At 33.1% G+C, this 20191-nt stretch overlaps 1 protein-coding gene across 1 annotated transcript; it reads left to right on the plus strand.

The window, feature by feature from the left end:
* Positions 1-5968: 5968 nt before the first annotated feature.
* LOC106119162 (uncharacterized) lies at positions 5969-18711 on the plus strand. The gene is made up of 5 exons (XM_013314059.1): positions 5969-6230; positions 11335-11483; positions 14703-14826; positions 17141-17256; positions 18593-18711. The coding sequence occupies exons 2-5, from the start codon at positions 11429-11431 to the stop codon at positions 18709-18711; spliced, it is 414 nt and encodes a 137-aa protein (XP_013169513.1). The 5' UTR covers positions 5969-6230; positions 11335-11428.
* Positions 18712-20191: the final 1480 nt, after the last annotated feature.

Below are 20191 nucleotides of genomic sequence, written 5' to 3' on the forward strand. Positions count from 1 at the left end.
TATTAGTAATATTTATGTGATAATTGTATTGATAATAACTGTCTTAATAACTAAAAAGGGATTATGTAAGTTTATAACGTATCGAAAGAGTTGTGCTAAATAAAATCTATCTTGTACTTAACCTTTTACTTCTCGAAGGACACGCTTTCGGTATTTGATGGAGATTATTGTAACAATATACATAACATATAAATTACATAACATGTATTTTATATCTTTACATTATGTGTTGATCGAATAAGGAAGATTAATACCTTCATATTTAATAAATGGAATTTAAATTTCATGTTTATTACGACATAAACCATAAGCAAATTTAATAAAGCTAGTAAAGGTCGATATAGTCGAACTGCGCAAGTGAAAACCTACCTTATTTCTTTATAGCAAAGGTGTAAATACGTCTGTATGTTTTGAAACATCTATCTATTTACAGGTTTACTTAGTAAGATCCAATATTACATTTAAAACTTTAAGTTACTTATTTTATTAAAAGATTGGATCCTGAAGTTTTGTCTTAATAGTCATTCTGGCCAACTCGTTAGGTTTAAAAGTAACGACTTAGTTTCATAAGATAGGTAAAAACAACTTACAATATAGTATTCGTAATATTTTCTATCGAATCCGTTTTCTCTTTTGTTATTTACAAAGTTCTTCTGTTATTTTTTCTATTTATCTAGCTAATTGGACGGTTACCAGCTTAACGAGTACAAAGAACAAAACATAAAATTGCGACACCAAAGAGATTGGATACTGAGAAAAGCCCGTCACAGCGTCGGGTTTTCTTATACGCCATCTGATAGACGCCGCGATACTTCCAATAAACCGCATTTTACTTAAAACTAGAAATGCGACCTACTTCCTTTTTAGTCACACGTAATTTTTTTTAACCACAAAATCAAACAGTCTAAATTTCTGATGACAAAAGACATGCCAGTTCAAAAATTATCCAAGATTTTGAAATTCTTCAAAATCTATACAAATATTATAAAGCGGAAAAGTTTCTTTGTTTCTTTAAACGCGCTAATCTCAGGAACTTCTGTTCCGATTTGAAAAATACGTTTTGTTACATAGACCATTTATGGAAGAAGTCTTTAGGCTATATAACATTACGCTGCGACCAACAGTTCTTTTTTTTTAATCCCGTGCGAACGGAGTCGCGGGCGACAGCTAGTCATAGTATAAAGTGTAAGCAATACTTCTGGTGAGTAGTTTCTTTATTTGATGAAAGGTGTTCTTTTACGTTATATGATTTTGAACGCGACTATGTATTATATGACTGATAAAATGTCCAACTATTTCTATTATAAATAGAGGATATTTGCGCTTGTCAGAAATGAAAGAGCTTTCAATGTGAAAGCTCGTCACTCGCGTCAACTCTATAATTAAACCTATTCATTTTAGCTGTAGATCAGATGTATTCATTAATTTAAAACCCCCAGGGTTTTTAAGTGTAAAGTTGTAGAACTGGAAATTCACATATCATGACATTTTTCTTGTATAAATGAAACACTGATTGGATAAAAGTATATTATGTCGAATTTTAATTTATTTCACATTTGTATAGTACCGTTTATTCTAATATCAACTCATCGTTTCGTATGTGAACATGCAAAGAAACATTTTAAAATGAATCCACGCAATCCTATCTCAAATAAATTAAATGTTCAGGAGAAATAGATTGCCATTTACATGTTCTACTTTGTATCAAATAATCTAAAACGAGGATTCTGTAATAAATTAAAACTGACGGTTTAAACTACAGACATATTGTGTGTATTTGGTGTCAAAATTAATATTTTTTGTCATAGGCATAGCAAATTCGTAAGACTCGTAGCACAACAATAATAAAATTTAGTTATTTCCAACATTTATAAATATCCCTCTAATGATGTTAAATTTAAGAAAACAGTCTTTTCTGTGATTTAGTAAATGGTGTTAGTCGTATGTAGGTAGCAATTGTAGCAACAAACGCTTCTTGCTTTTTGTAAAACTTCTTCTTTTCATTGTTACCGTTATTTTCTACTGCCAAAACAATTCTAACCAAGCTCTCTTATCCTCCTTGTTATAATAAATACAACAAAATGTTTTAAACGGACCTTTCTTCAAAGTCAAATACGTTAGTCCTACAATTGCTACGACCTTTATTAGGGCTACGTTAGTGATCTTTGTTGAATATTATAATATATAAATATCCAAATGGAAATAATCCAAATCCTCCTCCATCCAGTTTCATTTAATGCTTTAAAAATAAGCATAACAATGGGTTTTGCCTAGGTTTTTAGGAGGACTAACTAGAAATATTCTTACTGCTACAAATGCTACGAAATTGCTACGCCGACAAATTATATCGTTTATCACTTCACAGAATAAAATTATGTCAGATGTATGGTTTTTCCAAATAGTAAAAAAGCAATTATAATCATTATATTTAGAAATAACGGTATTAAAATATAAAAAACGCAAAATATAATGAAAAATACGTATTAAAAAAAATAATAACTAACTTTAATAACAAATTAATAAAACTTTTAAATCAGTTATCAAACATCATGACCCGCTTCTCATCAACGACTTGCGAACTAACGTAGGCATAGGCGTTTGGGTTTAAACAAATAAAGCTTGTTTTATGCTATAAACATAAACGTTGACGTTTGCTTTAAAGAGTTTTTATACTAACATATATATTTATTTATTTAAATTATAAGTACTATAAAAGTTAGACAATAAAATATGTGGGTTTAAGTTATAAAACTAATTAATGATTTTAACCAATCCCTAATTTACGAGAGAATATTTTTTTAATCAAGCGCATAACTTAATTAAACAGTCTATGTGGCTGCGATTCTCAATCACTGTCAAAGTATATTTCTGATAATCTATAATTTCAATTTGAATGACTTTAATTCCTCTTGCATGCTTCACGTGCTCGAGTGATCAAACTAGGTCATTGAATATAGGTATTAATAAAATTTCATTCATATTAAAATTTTAATTTTGTTCGAAAGTTTTAATTAATTAAAATTCATATTGTAGACTGAGAAGGACAGTCGGCTGTAGAAATACAATTCAACGTCGGTTATTTTTAAACTGATAACTTCAACAATCCGGTTTTTTTTGTTTTTATTCTTATTTCTGGTTCTCCATTGAAGGTGTAATAAATAATTTTAATTGTTCTTGAACAATGATCAGTTTTATCACAACAATTTTTTTTTTATCTTTCGGAATAAAGACGTCATATTTCTGTACCTGTATTTATTTGTTTGACAGAACTAAAACATACAATCACCAAAACTGTGAATCGAATTAGATTAGAAAGCAGATACGTTTCTTGTTTACTGTTGTCAAAGAATAAATAAAGCAATTTATTATAAAGGCATCTTCAGACGATAAGTTTTATAGCACAGTATATCGGTCGTAGGTCAAACCCGGATGAACGCTGACTCGCACAACCAATAACCCCAGAGCGGATTTAGTTTAATAATAAATGCACACTGCTTTGTTACACTATTCCATTTTTAAAATAATCCATTCTACAAACTGCTTTGAATAGAGCGATTCGATTTATTTATGAGGCAAAATAGACTTTCGCATTTAATATTCGATTTATGTTGCTCCTTTTCATAAATTTAATTTACCCAACGCTCGCAATGACTAGAAGCAAGGTTCTGTCTACCTTGCATATGGTTTTACGGTCGAAATTTATTGGTCCCGATGTACTAAAATACGTAGAGACAAAATATGTTTGTGTTAAGTATTTTTAATGTTTTTAAATGTTACATTAGTTAGTTACTTATTTTCTTACTAGGAAACAGTTTTGTCTTTGCTTGGTTAGGAACGTGAATAAAAAAAAAAGCTCAGGTTAATCCCTGATGGCCTTTTATTGCCAACATTAGCTTAAAAGTCGAATTACTAGTCTTAAAGATTTTTATATTTTGTCCATGCAGGACATCTCAATCTCATAGTGTCCTCTTGGTTTATAAAATGAGCTGGCATAATCGTACAGTCGCGTTTGAAGTCAGGTCACATAAAATTCAACAAATAAGTCCAACATAAGCTGGATTGTTGAGCGTTTTATAATGCGCAATAAACAAACAATCGAAAACTTTCCTTGCAATATTGAGATGATTCAAAAAACTTTAATATTTACCTATACTATATATATAGTATGTATGTATGTATACTAATATCATAGAGACAAAAGATTTGTTTGTTTCTTTGTTTATTTTCATTAGACAGGCTCCAAAACCTCTGAACTGATTTAAAACATTCTTAAACTATCCCCATGTGTTTTGAATTATTCATATTTTCAACTGTTTTTCTTATATCCCTTATTAAATCAACAAACGAATGTAATCATTCTTTTACATTTTCATGTTAAAGTTGAACGGTACATAGTTGCAACAGGCATTGCATCCTACGTGAGGTAAAAGTATTTGAACTTTTGCGTTACGACTGCTGATTGGGGTGTCCGGAAGATCAATACTCTTCCCATCCCCTCCTTCTGTTCTTTCCCTTAATTATCAAACCATTTTTACTAACAGAGTATACCGTTTGTTTTATATTGAATATTCCATATCCTTTAAATGTCTTGTTCGTTCGTCTCATATTCCGGGAAAATTTTATTACAAAAATTACTTTTAAAAACATATTAAACAAAAACTCAATATCAAAATAATAAATGTTGAACATACATCTCTTTCATATTTGACCAACAGCGAGCAGCCGCGAGGGGATTTTCCCATTAAGCAGCTAATTTCATACAGCCCCGGGCTTTAGCTAATGTTTTCTTGGGCGTACGTCTCACAACGAAAACTGCGAGCGTGGGACGCTTTCGCCGCTTCCTCGCGCTTTGTTCGCCGCTTAAGTAATTTTTATTCAAAGCGTGATTCGAAAACAACTTAAGCATTCAATATTTATAGGGGGAAAATTTACCCCAAAAATAAATCGAAGTACTAATTCAGTAATATTAATGTGTTGTTAATTTAAAGTACAATCTAATGTCAAAGTTCATCTTCTCCCTGGCCTTATTCCACTCACGTGGGGTTATCGTTCGATGTTTTATAAACCTTAATGTTTCGGCTTAATTTTAACCGTCACCACCGCCTTGTAGCCATGCCTACTTCACAGAGAAATGCAAATGAAATAATTATCTCTTTAAATAAAATAAAAATAAATATGTTACATTAAACTACTATAGATACTTCTAAAAAATACAATTACATACTTACAACAACTCAGAATTAAACAATATAAATGTACATCTAACTGTTTTATATGGTTTCTATATATGTCATAAATTAAATATGCAATTATAAGAATTATCGTAGCCGTAGCAAATTTAGTAGCACTCGTAGCACTAAAATATTTCAAGTTGTTGTAGCAGTTACTCCGCTTTTACGATTATGCGCGACATACATACATATGGTAAGCACCGCCCACAAACACCCAGCCGTGCTGCACGCTCATTACGTGCATATGTTTACATTATTCAAAATCATTCTCCATTTTAAAGTTTACATTTTCAGTCTTGAACATTCATTTTTACATTGCATTAATAATTGCTTTGATTTACACCTGAAGGGAATAATATAATATACCAGTGGCTTTTGAGTATAATATAAGAAGTTGGCAGACGGGACGCAAAAGTGTGCAAAGAGGAAGAAGTGTGCGTCGGCGGCAACGAACGCTGGCTGGAGTGAAACGCGCGGGACGGCGGACGGGTGGCCGCGGGGCGCTGGCAGCTGGCAGGGGGCGGCGGCGCGAGGGGCGCAAGGGGAGGACGCAGGACGATCTCGGGTATTTTGCGGGTGTGCAGGGGGCAGGGAAGCTCCCACTCGGGTACAGGTGCACCTGGGCGGCGGCCGGCGCCCGGCGGCCCACGTGCCCGGGCCGGCTCAGCCCCAGCGCCCGCAGTCACTAGCAAGCTGCCGTCGACGACGGACGCGTAGTCCTTGCCCCGCCCGTCTCAGCGACAGGTGGCGCCGACGCCCGTCGCCTGCGCGCTTCGCCGCTCCGCCTCCGCCAGTAACGCCCGGCTTCGGCATGAAACTTTAATTTCGTGTTTGTTTAGCAAATAGCCGTGCAGCTCTCGGCTTCTCTGCGAAATGCAAAATATAATTGCAAACAGTTGATCAAGTGTACTTGTAACGAATCGGTTTTAGCTACAAATACTAAAAATGGTTGTTCTATATGTTTTTGGGATTTAAAATACCGCCCCCTCTTCTTATTCTGTAAGTATATGAAATAAGATGTAATAAAATGCCTAATTTTGATTTTTGCAATATCTTTTTTCCTTTTAAATTTAATACAATGCTTTTTCTTAAACACAATTATCGGCAAAAATGGAAAAAATGTGTTGACGTGGGCAAAACATTTTGTACAGTATTTTTTTTTTCAGAGCCTTTGTAAAAAACTGCCACAGGTATGATTACTGGTGTTGATATAGATTTAATAGTCCCAGTTAAAAATGAAAGAGCTTACAGCCAACAAGAAGTGTTAATTAATTTTTTAATATAGCACAAATCCTACCAACACTATTTTAAAAGATAAAATAAACTTAACGTATTCCTACCACTAATGAACATTACGTGTCTAACGTTTTTGTCGATACATTTAATTAATAGAGTTCATAAATTTGTATAAAATAATTATAAATACTAAATTTGTATTATTTATTTATTTGATAAGTACATAGGGACGCTATTTTCTTTATTAAAATTCCTAGAAGGAAAACCCTAATATATTATAATTTATAGAGTACAAATTGAACTTCGCGTCGGGAATCAATCTTTGAAATCAAAACCAATCGAGATGATATAAAAGCAAGAATTCTATAACAAAACAGAACATCCGCCAGACAGCATTGTTATACATCTGATATTCTACATTTTTGTTTAACATTTTCTCCGAGCCATTTTTCTTTTTCGTATATTCCACATCAGAACACTTGTGAAAACTCACAGACAAAACCTTTTGCGCTGACTCACTCGTAATGGCGTCATGTAAATACAACATTATTCTACTTTGTGATATTTTAAATAATATAATACGTTGATTCTTTCCCTATTGCTTAGTCATATTACTCAAAAAAAAACTACGATACTATCTACGTCTTGGTATAACCATCATCAGCTCACTATACCTATATGCCTCTACCAAGGGGATCGGAGCCTACCCTAATAGGTGTGACTAGGCCATAGTCAACCACACTGGACCATTGGTGATTGGTTGACTTCAGATATATCTTTGAAATTCTTCTCAGATATATGCATGGTACAACCATGTTTCAAGAAAACTAAATGATTTTAGCCCTGTATCATATTATTGTTGTATTATTATACGTGTAGCTTGAAGTCTGATTTCTAGTTACAAACCATTGGTTACGATTAAAAGAGATATCAAAATCTTGTGTAATAATGATGACCGCTACTATTATAAATATTGTATGAAGTATAACAATTTAACAGATCCGTTTCTTAAGGCTGATTTATAGATATTATTGGAATTTATATCGTATTACGAGGCTCTATTATTGTAAGAGGCACTCCCATCTACATAAATTACGATAAGTGTTCGTATTTTCCTTACAGTTGGTACTTAGAATATAACTATAAAAATATTATCATAATGTTAGAAACGCTGCGAGAACATAAACATAGAAAATTAATCTTTATTTATGTTTACAGAACCATAGACAATTCAAAAGATCTATTTTTTTTAATAAAGCGTAGACTAGCAATTAAAATGAAATATGATAATTCTTTAAAAATTAAAATATCCTAAATATATTTTAAACCCTTACAAAATACAATTTATATTCTATTATCAATTTACTGTACTAATTGTAAGGAGGGTATTAACTTGGCTTACGCCTTGTTCGATAATGGTCAGCATGGAATAAATTATCCTTGCAGAAATAAGGGTCCATCGGAAATTCATGATTTAATTATAAATCATTATCGAACATATATATAAAATTCCTTTGCCAGTAGCTTGATGTTGTAGATTTTCTTACAATTAATGTTCATAAATTGTAAAAAAAAATTATAAGTAATTCGCATAGAATAACAGAGTACACAGGATGTCCCGTAATTAATAAACGTATAGTATAATGACAAAAGGAAAGAAAACATATCTTAGTTGCAATAGGATAATATCCTAGTCGAGATGTCTGATCCCTATTTCAAGACATTTGTATACCACGAGATTTATCGATCTCAACGCACTTTCGACTTAGCTTTTGTGCTCTACAAGACTTTGACCATAAACCACCCTCAAATATTAGCTCCTTTATTCGATGAACTTTGTTTTACGCAAAATTAATTACTGAATTTTGCTCTCAATATATCTATACTTCTTATTAATATTAGATGGATGGATGTTTGTTTGAAGGTATCTCCGGAACGGCTGCATGGAACTCGCTGAAATTTGGCATAGATGTAGGACATCGTTTGGAAGAACAAATAGGGTACTTATTAAGTTTTTTTTTTAATTCTTATATACTTACATAAAAACTATCAATACATTAAACTTCACTATGTTCATCTATTGCTAAAGTTATTATTCAATAGAGCAAAATTAATAAAGTTATAAAAAATATTTTGTTCCAAGAATATCGTCAGTACTCCATTACACTTTTTATCTATTATTTTATATCTTTCGGGATTTGTTTTTGTTATCAAACTTCACTGAACTCTGAACTACGTAATAAGCAAGTTTGGCGTTCAATTTGCAATGTCTCGCTAAATCTGAAAGTTCAAGACAATGTAACACTATACTATTGGTTTTTGATAAAGAAATGCTAATTTAACTATTATATTAACTAAATTGATTATCTTTTTGATGTTAATACATAACTCGTAATGACTACATATATTCATTTATTCTTTTTATTTTAAATATAGTACATTTTAAATGAAAACAGAATAATAAAATCTTTTATATTAAAAATAGAGCATCACCGGCTACGGAATCCAATGACTAAAGCAACCAGCGGTCAGGGCTATTAACTAATTATAAATAATCAATTAAATTTCGAAATTAATTTGAATTACATGACAAAATTTTACTGAACAAATATTATTATAAGCATATTAAATCTCGCGTCAATTTTTCTCCACTTCTTACCACATACTTTTATTTTAATTTCAAATCTCTACAATAAAAATAAAACTACAATATGTCGAGTATCGTTATTTTAACACTTGTCATAAAAGCAAAGTGTAATAGAAGCTTCTATTCTTTACATAGAACGCGAGAAAAACGTCATCCATAAATTGAAGGCGATGGTTATGAGGTCGCAAGTGCGTGTCACGTATTGTGTACCTCGCTCCCCGTCTCTCATAGCTCCCTGCTTTTATTACATGATCTAACGCGACGTTCCTTATCTCTCGAATAACAAGTAACCGCTTCAAATTGTAATGTTCAAATCTGACCCAGAAGTATGAAAATATTTATGTGAAAAAAGTGTTGTGTGTATTTAATATAAGAAATTGTCAAACCTGATTGTCTGAATTAAGATGCTTCTTGCTTAAAGAAAGCTACAATGAAACGGGCATTTTCAATTATAAAAACCAGTCAACTAATAGGAAGGTAAAATATAACCCTTCCAATGTAAAAAGGTATTATGCGATAAAAAAAATATATCACAATAAATTAAAATAGCTTCTATATGACAAATGTTTGGATGATAAAATTTTATGTATCTATATTTATATTATATCTTATCATATTATAGATTAAAAATGTTAAATTAAAATTTCCATGATAAATTAAATCTTTTTTTTTTAATTTGATGCTTTTAAATAAAAATCTGTATCACAAGTAGGTTAAGGATTATTAAAGCTTTGCTTTTTAAAAATGAGCACAGATTTTTATAGAACGACATTCATACAGAAACCATTAAAATAAAATCTATCTGTCTCGTATTACTCTGCCAATCTTTTTTTTATTTGCTTTAATAAAAAATCGTGAAAGTTCTCTAAATACGGACGAAGAGTCGCATCGTATCCCACGCTAATGATCCTAATTAAACATTCAATTTGAGATCAAATTAAATGAGAAACGTACTTTTCTACAGATATTCGTTTAAACTTTGGAATTTTATGCGGGTTTTTTGGACTATTTTTTATTCTGAAAACCCATTAATAAACTGTCCATACTACTAGATTTATACCTAACTCTTCTTCAGATAGATTCGAGAACTAAAGAATGTTGGTAATTTGTTTCCTAAGACGTAAAAATATAAAACCGTTAATAAAATTAGGATAATGAAAACATTTTGGTACTTTTTCTCCCACTAAATAAGGAATCTTTACCAATCTCGAGACAGACGATAAACATTTTATATAACTTAGGTCACGTTAAGTAAGATATTTTTAAATAAGAATCTTGGCACAAAAACGGAAAAATATCGTAACAAATTACACATAACAGTTCAATAAAAAAAAACTTTCATGTCCTTGAATATGCAAACACGAATAAAATGAATGTACAACTATCTCACTATTTGGAATAGAATCACAGATAGGTAAACTTTGGAATGGCCATTTGACGCGTGTTACGGGCATGACCCTTGTCAGTGAAACCAACCACGATAGGCAATAGAGCGTTCAACCAACACCTCGACAAATTTATTAGATAGCGGCCATCGATCACAACTGACAAATTAACTGGAAGCGAATAAATATCGCTTTATTTAACCTGCCTGTTGATTTGTTATAAAATAAATTGATAACTTCGTAAAATGTTCGAATGAATCAGATAGTAAATTCACATTTTAGCACTCGCATTTATAGGTAATGAAAAAACCTTTCTTGTTTTTAATGAGCACTTGTTTTTGCACCATAAAAATGAGCAACGGAATACTCATAAAATAATATCCCGGGTTTATAAATGTAAAAGACCATATTTTGCAAATCATCAAATCAAATTGAAACTTGTATATAAAAAAATATTTAGAATTATATATATTTTGTTAGTGGATATGTTAAAAGTATAGATTTCTTTACAACTCGACAAACGAAATTAAATTTGCATTCAAACAAGGAAACTCGTTATAATTAAAACGGAATTTAGTGTTTGCTGTTTCAGAAACACGACCCCATGTTAAATTAATTTCCTTGTTCTTTGAAGGCAAACTTTAACGTCCAATTCTAATAAGTTTTGTATATAAGTTATCTGAAGATCTATCTCAAACATATCGTACATTTAAAATTTTAAAAAGGTTTATGGAAATATAATAAATTGATTACGAAGTATTCGTCGGTCTGTGAAGCAAATTAGTAAGTTAAGGCGCAGCTAAGTTTTATATTTTAAAATACTGTATTGTTGCAGGCTAGGCTAGGGTGAGGGTGTGCTGAGCGTGCTGGCGGCGGCGGGCATGGCGCGGCGATGACGCGGGCCGCAGCGCGCGGTATGCCCTGCTGACATGGCGCCGAGCCGCTCGGCCCTCCTTTCGTTGGCAGCTCTCGCAGCACTCGCAGGTACGACCAGAACACCATGACATCATATGTTAGGTCATCTTATAACTCCAGATGTTGGCCTGTTCATTATGACCACCTAGGGCACTTATTTAGTTGCTAAGAACCGACCTATGTGTTTTGCTTGCTCCTGTACTGGAGAAAGGACGGGATAGACGTTTATTGATTATGTAAATATTCAATCAACTCAATTCTAGTGAGGACATGCTTTGTTTAACAAAGTCTATTATTTAAACCGGAGAGTACAATTTAAATATGTAATAGAAAGATGACCATACTGCGATGATCATATATTTTGCTTAAGCGAGTTGTCTTGTAGAAATAAACGTTGCGAAAACTTTGACTAATATAAGTGTTAGACTGAGTTTGTGTTGAAAAATTTTAAAAGTCAATCTTCTCTGGAAATGCGTGCCGTAATCGGCAAACACGCTAAGCTTGAGGTAACAAGAATATTGCCACCTTTATATGTACATGTGAAATATAAAAAACACAAATTGATATAGTATAAAGAAAAAAATATGTCAGTAGTTTTGCTGAAAACCAATAAAAGTTTTTAATCGCACATTGACAGATATGTAGAAATGGTAACAAAAAACCAATGGAATTGGCCACAAGTAAAGCAGTGCCAAGTCTTTTGTATTCTGCAGTGACTCTCAAATTCATTCACTGATGTTTGCTGCTCTGCACTGGCGTTGCTTTTTGTGAGTTATCAATGCGATAAAATTCTCAGCCTTTATTCGCCGAGGGAGAGAGAATGCATTACCGTATTTCAGCAATTTACTGTATTCAAATGACTTCGTTCCTTTTTAACGACACGCATTTAAATTCTCAACGCTAAAAGTTATGCAGAATTGAGGTGGACTTTTATGTGGCATCACAAGTTAAAGTAAAAACAAAACTTTAGAAACTCAAGTTGATCTTCCCTTTTGTGAGATCTTTTCTTGAACCTAAACTAACTCTCTAATTTAACAATATCTTGAATTTTTCCATCTTTTTAGTTAAAAATTAAAATTAATGAATTTACAGTATCAGTAGCCTTTTTGTACATATCTCGTACATATTTTATTTAAGAATTACCGACACATATTTTAATATTCAAAGTCGTATTTTTCTGGTATTGAGAAATAAACCCATTTCTAAATTTTACTTCAGGTTGCTATAAATTCAGATTGACACTACATTGCAATTTGATACAGTTTAGTTCGAAATGATGCCTTGCAATATTCGACATCCCACTAAGGCGAGAGAAACGTTGATCAAACAATATGAATATCTAATCGAAGCCAAACGGAGGTTAGTTTGGGCACGTTATACAATTTCGGCTCTTCCAAGATTTATTAAGAATTCAAAAGCTGTTCCCAGCTTGCATATAACCGCTATGGGCATTATAACTATCTGCGTAATGTATGATAGCTACGCGTTACTACAGAATTAAATATAATTATAATGCAAGCTCTTAACGTCCTCATATGTTATCCTCAGGGACTCTCTAAATCTATTTACACACGAGTTCACTGGCATTATGAGCGTAACATAAGGATATTTAACTTACATTTTTAATCAAAATTGTAGCAATTAAGGACTTGTAATTACATATGGTACTATTAGTCGCTCCTTGGTCAGCGCAGAATTAGAAAAAGTCTTCAATATTTACTCGAAAGCATCAGCTTCCTTCTCGTCAAAGTCCCGTTAAAACTCAAAGTTTTGGTGATTAGTCAGAAGAAAAGGGGCTTTCTGAACAGACCGATTTTTTCGATTTTACATACATACTCCAATTTGATAAATGTTTACAGATTATAGTTAAAGAAATGACCCACCTTTTGATTTTCTTATAATTTAAGGGAAAATAGACGATGGTATGATATATAGACTACGCGATCGTGTAGAACAAGTTGACTCCAAAACTGATTTGAATGATCAATTTTTGATGACTTAACAAACTACTTATACAATAGTCTTTAAACCCCAGGAACGTATAACCGACTAATTTGCGATTGAATATTAACACGGTCTATGATTGAATCAAATATAGGTCATGGAATTAATAAAACAATTTAATAGTAAGTCATAATGGATGAGACAGACGTTCGCTGAAACCTACTTTATAACGGGAACAATAGCAGTCATAGGAATTCATTTTACTATCAAGAACGTCAATCCTTACAGCGTTTTGTATGCATTTCAGTATTCCATTACTGTTAAAGTAAGACTATTCATAAGATTGCAAAAGCATAGAAAAAGTTTTATCTATGTTTGATAATGAAACAGTAATACCTTGGGTTTGTTATGTCACGCGTCATTTCTTTTTTTTATACCCCAATCAGATGAATATGATTACAACGCTCCAATGTTACCAGCATTAATGCCAATCATTGGTTTCTGTGATTGCAGAACACAAGCATAATTTTATAAAACATAAAAGCCAATTGAGTTTTATGTTTTATAAAATTATTTTCTCATTATCGTTAGAAGCTGCAAAGTGGACAGCATTTTGGAGCATTTTTAATTTAGGTTATTTAATCTATATTTCGTTTTGATTTATATGTTTTAATAATTGTATATTTTCTTTCATTTCTGATTTCGTCTCATAGAATTCTCCGAACTTAGATCTTTCCCCAATAAGTTTTTGCTACAAGACACTAATTTATTCTTATTCTACTGTTAATTTGAGTTTACAAGTGAGAAGTTTAATTTTTAGTGCCCTCATATTAAAAGAACCATCAATTCATGTACACTTTTAATAAATTAACTTATACAGAACTATAAAGAAGTCAAAATCAATAATAGCCTTACACTGTAGTCGTTAAAGAAACATCGTAAAATACGTATCAACTTCAATGTAAGCCCGCATCGAATATTTACGGAGCGTCTTGTATCAAAAGATACTTTTCAAACGTTTCTGTCAGCCTTTGTAACACAACCTATTAATTTAAGCAATGAATATAAATGTATGCTTAAGCATATGTAAATGTTAAGTACACATTTATTTCATTCCCACTATTTCAATCAAAAGAAACCAAGATACTTCAAAGATAAGACAAGAATTATTCTCATTGAAATTGATTTGTATTTACATAAAGAGTGTTTCCAAAATCCTTTTTTTTTTTGTATGTAAACTGGAAGTGGTGCTCCGTTTCTGCGCTGATTGTGTGGTATCTCTCTTAGATACTAATCACTTCAAAATGTTTGATTTAGAGTGTTAGAAGTTGTTTATGGTTACAGGGTGTTGTGTATGCGCGCCGCAAGGCAGTGTGCAGGGCGGCGTGCAGGGCGGCGCGCAGGTGCCGCCGGGGGTCCCGCACTCCACCGCGCCGCCCCCGCCAGCTGGCATCGGCGGCGTCCGCAAGTACGGACCTTACAGTACCTACTCTACAACCGCCTCTGTCTTGTCTCTACTGCTAATACTGTCTTTAAAATGCCGCAAATAAACTAATCATTAAATTAAACATCTTAAATAGTTACTAATAAAACTAAAATAAAATCTAAAATATCAAATTAATAATTTATTTATTTAGCTATTTTTTTCTGCATTAGTATTTCACTCAGCATTTCCGGCATTCTAAGGATAATCCAATCCAATCACTATCCAATTACAGTATTGAAATCCCATTCGACGCATACCTATTATCGATTTCCTCTTCCGTTGTTCGAATCTGTATTTCACTGAGCACGTGGCAAACTACATGATATAAATGTGTTTGGCTTCCTTCCTAATGTGTGTTGTAGACAAATGCGACTCGATACGTCATAACTTATGTTGCCCACTCATCATTACATCTACAGTCCAATACAAGGCATAAATACGAAATTGCGATATTTAAACATACACAATACATTTTATTTACAACTAGTAAAAGTCAGTAAATTCACCTTTAAGGTTTGATATTACTTTATTATCTATTTGAAGAAAAAATGTATGTATGTTTGACAATTTGTTTATGGTAATAACATAAATTGTCAGCATTAAAGGTGTATATTCAAAAGTTAATGTCAAAATTATTCAGTTGCATAATATATTTTGTTTGAAGAAAACGGATAAATAGAAGGATATGAGAAATCTCAATGCAAATGTCCATGACAGTAACGATCAGTTTTTACTTTTAGACAGTACTAGTTAGAATCATTTGGCGCGAACGACGTGCTTTCGATACAAAGTCCAGTGTCAGAATGAATAGTGAGGGGACATAAACGTCGACATTTTAGCAAGGCTAGTGTTATACCAGTACACCGGCACAGTGTAGGTTTTTCTCCCTAACATTATAAACAAAGAAATTTTGGACTTTATAAAATTAGACAATCAAAAGTCTTAATTTAATAATGCATTAAAAGTTTCCTTATGACCTTGCACTACATCCAAAAACTCCTGTTTCCACAAACACATACATGTTTACGTCCTTTTGAGACATTGGCAAAGTTACCCTTAAGTTTAAATTTGCATTTAAAAAAAAATCTTACTGTTAATTTTTTAGTCTGTGACATGTTATTTTGTGTTCATTTAATTGCTATTATTTCCTTTTAACATATGTATTACTAAGACATATTATGTATTTCATATTTTACGATCCGCAACAAAACGGGTGCGTCGAGATTACGTAAGTAACTTGTTATATAAACGATCAGTATGCAGTAAAAAGCCTATTTTTTATAAATATTTTAGGTATCGAACGCAGACATCGTATTTGCTAAACCGTCGTGTATTACCGATCGGTAAAGTAATAAAGTAGGCATAGAACTGCTGCATGAAACCGATGTTACTTGCACGTATCAAACACATAGTTAAGAGATGTAAGTATAACCTACATTACACAACGGATTTTGTAATTTATCGATTTTTCTGTATATCTGAAACAAATTAAATAAATATTTTATAACCGCAGAAAGCTATTGTGTAAGTATTTCTGGATGGAGAAAAGCAATACCATTGTAATCCTAATACTGGTTATATGCGCTGTTAAAATAATATATCAATGTATAAATATGTTTGCGAAATTGAATTGTTTTAAATTATTATCTATATTGAACAAACTCCCTTTCCTTTGTCCATTTATTGCATACTTATTGCATATGTAGTAATAATGATATGGTAATTTTGAATGATAATTTGTTTATTAAATATGTATGTAATTTGACTTGTACTCCGCGGTGCGTGCATTTTATCGATATATCGTGGAAGCATCACTAGTAAATTTGCATTCGCATGTAACACCTCTTGTAGGAGTAGGCGCCATGCACGAGTTTTGAAATGTCCTGAGGACGGAATGAGCTAACAATTCAATTTCGCTTATTAGCTTCGACCCAGTATACTATGTAAGGTTTGTGAGCTTCAGCGTTCAAGAATATGGGTTTTTAATTCAAATTCGATCATTTACAAACCAAATTCACCCATTTGAAAAACGCTATCGAACTTTTAAGATCAAATTCAGAAGTTAGACTATGGAATTTGATTTTTTAAAAGTTTAAAATGTCTTTCAAATACTGAAATTAATTTGTAAAGGTCAAAATTTGAACTTAAAAGCCTTAATAAGCTTTGTACTGAAATAGGAATTTCAAAGTATGTTAATCCGATACTTCTATCAAAGGCAAAGTACGGTGATCATGGTATTCAGTGACACAGTTTAGTTAGTATCCGGCAGTAGACTCATTAGCATGTTTGTACACAGATTCAGTCAGTATTCCAGAGGGCGTGGGTATCGCGACTGGCGGACCCGTGGCGACCCGACGCTCATCAATTCGCTGTGGCGCAGCCGACAACCGCTCGGGATACGGAAACAGCTCGGTAAGGAATTAACATAATACATACCGCGCCCTTGTTCCCCTTTATTCATTCGACAAATTATTAATCATCTGTATTCGAAAATGGAATAAATAAATTCTATATACCACCTTTAACATGATTATCATCTAAATATTTATGGGGTCTAAACCTAAAGTGGATTTAGATTACAGTTTTGAACCAAATAAAATTTTAACGAGCAATTTAAAGACTTTGCTTGAGGCCATATTTCTAATTGCATGTTATGTCTCTAAAAAGCTCTAGTTTCCTTCCTTTAATGGCCACAAGATACCATATGATACGACGCGTATTAAAATTATTATAACGTAAATTACCAGGATATAAGCTTTACTAACAACTCAAAGGCTCCTTTGGGACAAAGTGAACCACGTGCACATTTGCTTTGAACGATGTCAACAGCTAATTGACTTTTCGCCACGTCTTTTGTATTCCAACACTGATTATTAAACTAATTTAACGCAGAAGTAATTGTAATAGTTATTTTAATATTAAATTAATTACTTCGATTTCTGTATTCTAAAAATGGTTGGAACTACAAACAAAACACTATTTGTTTCTGCTTTGAATTAATGAAAAAGAGATTAAATTTGTAATCAAATGAAGCTTGATAGAAAGTACATTTGTTAACAGTTACTTGTTAATATACATATTATAGTAAATATGTTAAAATAATAGTACAGTGCTGTAATGAACTGTCATTTGAAACATAAAAAAACTATCTCCTAAGTTTAATACGGATATTAAAGTCTTCTCCTGATATAATTAAAGTATGACTTACTATCAGAGTAGAGCTTTGATGATAAAGCGACGCTTGGTTGAACGCATCAGAGAGCTATTAACAACTTCTTACATGCGGCTTGCCATTACATTGGAGCCATTAACTTTATACAGTCAGGTCTCATATCCAACGCTGAAATTGCTTCAGAAGTAAATATACGTAGAATATTCTAAGGTTAATCGAATTTGAATGTTCAGGTTGTAACGCGTTGAGTATCGCACTCCTAGACAGGACATTACAGACCTTATGTACTCTTAAACTTCATTTCTAATATTAACATAACATTATTATTTTGACATATAAATTGTAAATTATCAGATTGAATACTGAATTCTTAAAGTTTTACGCTCTTTAAGTACATTTTAGAAACTTATGGAATGACCCAATGGTTAGTAGCACACAGCGTAGACAAAGTCAAAACTAATACTACACAAAAACTTACCACAATGGCTTGAGCAGCTTTGCGCAACGGGCAATACATGATCTAACATGTTTATACCAATATAAAATATGTTGATTGTTTAATAAATGATGATTTAGGCAACGCGGAGGTGTATATAGTGCTGGCGCTACTGATCGGGTTCGTAACGGTGGTGGTGGGATGCTGGCTGTCCGACAACTGTTGGTCGCCCGAGCCGGAGGACGCTCTGGCCGGCTGACCCGTGGCGGCGGGCGCTTGCACGCACGTCTAGCGCCCGCCCGCCGCGGCACTGCCCGCGACCCCACCGCCGCCGCCGCCGCCCCGCGCGCCCACTTTTCTGCACGCCGCGAGCCATCTTTGCCGCGGCGCCTGCCTTGCGCTGCCCTGCGACACGCAGCAGCGTCTTTTCTCACCCCAGCCCTCCTCCTGTCGCCTCCACGAAAAGACTAACGGAACGCACCCAATGGTCAACGGTGTTTGCGACAGCGAGTGAGACTAAATAAACAAATGCGTGTTAGTGTCTGATCTAAAACGGCGACAAGGTGCAAGTAACTTTACATAATAAGAGCTTCGATTTCTATGTATTTTGATGTGTGAAAACGTCTAAAGTGTGTGATTTAAAACTCGGTATAAGAATTATTAAGACGGCGCCTCCGCGGCCGGGGACGTCAGTGTAATTGGTTCTATCATCGTAGGCAACGCTTCTAGCGGTCGCTCTAACTTCGACTCATCTAACCTCACCTATCACGTGGTGCGCTACGACTTTAGCGCCACTTCACTATTGTTTCTAAAAGTATGTGCCTTTAAACGCTTTCCTCGACTCGACATTGTAGTTTAGAGTGTGTTTTGTAACCCTTTAGAAGAAATTTCTTCTCTCTGTCTTTGTGGACACGTTAACCGATATGATAAGTGCAATACACATCATGACCGTGCCTTTACCGTTCTATAGACTTTGAGAGGGACGTAATTAACAATAGGTTTAAAAAAACGGTTTCTTCGACGGCGAAATACATAACCGATTGTTTTTGTATTTTTGTAAAGAACCCAGCTTACGTTTTAATAATTTTATTTTGAATAAAGGACGCAGCGTTTTGAAATAGAGGAAAGTTAGTTAGGACCAAAGTCTTTCACATTGCGTCAATTGGAATATAATAAAAATTTCACGGACATAGGCTAGAGTTCAAGATTGTGAGACAACGATACGGTAACATGACTAAATGTAGAATTTTGATACATTTTTTGGGAGTTTGTAAGTTAATTACACAAGTAAATATATAGATTTGAGTACGACAAATGTCACACGCGTATTGTACAGTATTTTAATGTATCATGGAAACAGAAAGCACAAAATTGTATTGATTCAAATGTAATTTTCCTACCTTAAATTGATGAATTTATTTTCATATGTTTATTTCTTTAAAATTAGCTAACATGTTAATTATGTTTGAAAATGAATCTAATCTAACCATTTGATTGAGACTACAGTAAACAATATAATAGAGTCACAAAGAGTGCACAAAGTTGTTAACTGCGTAGTGTATCGAGTTTGTAAAGTTATTGGATTGCACAGTTAATACATAACAGAGTTAATGTAGCGTGTAAAGTGTATTTATGCATTTTGTAACTTTAATAAACTTGAAAATCGTTTAGATGTTTGTATTCAGTAAATATGTTTAGGTCGCGAAATGTGTTTGAAGCTTTTTTAATAGTCTAAATGT

Source organism: Papilio xuthus, unplaced genomic scaffold (genome assembly GCF_000836235.2).
Source record: "Papilio xuthus unplaced genomic scaffold, Pxut_1.1 DF827542.1, whole genome shotgun sequence".
In the NCBI taxonomy this organism is placed as follows: domain Eukaryota; kingdom Metazoa; phylum Arthropoda; class Insecta; order Lepidoptera; family Papilionidae; genus Papilio; species Papilio xuthus.

Bases quoted from the DNA above. Each gene is read 5' to 3' on its own strand.
- LOC106119162 (XM_013314059.1), top strand. From the start codon at position 11,429: ATGGCGCCGAGCCGCTCGGCCCTCCTTTCGTTGGCAGCTCTCGCAGCA. The intron at 14,827-17,140 runs GTACGGACCTTA...GTTTGTACACAG, and splicing joins GGCATCGGCGGCGTCCGCAA to ATTCAGTCAGTATTCCAGAG. The intron at 17,257-18,592 runs GTAAGGAATTAA...ATGATGATTTAG, and splicing joins CGGGATACGGAAACAGCTCG to GCAACGCGGAGGTGTATATA.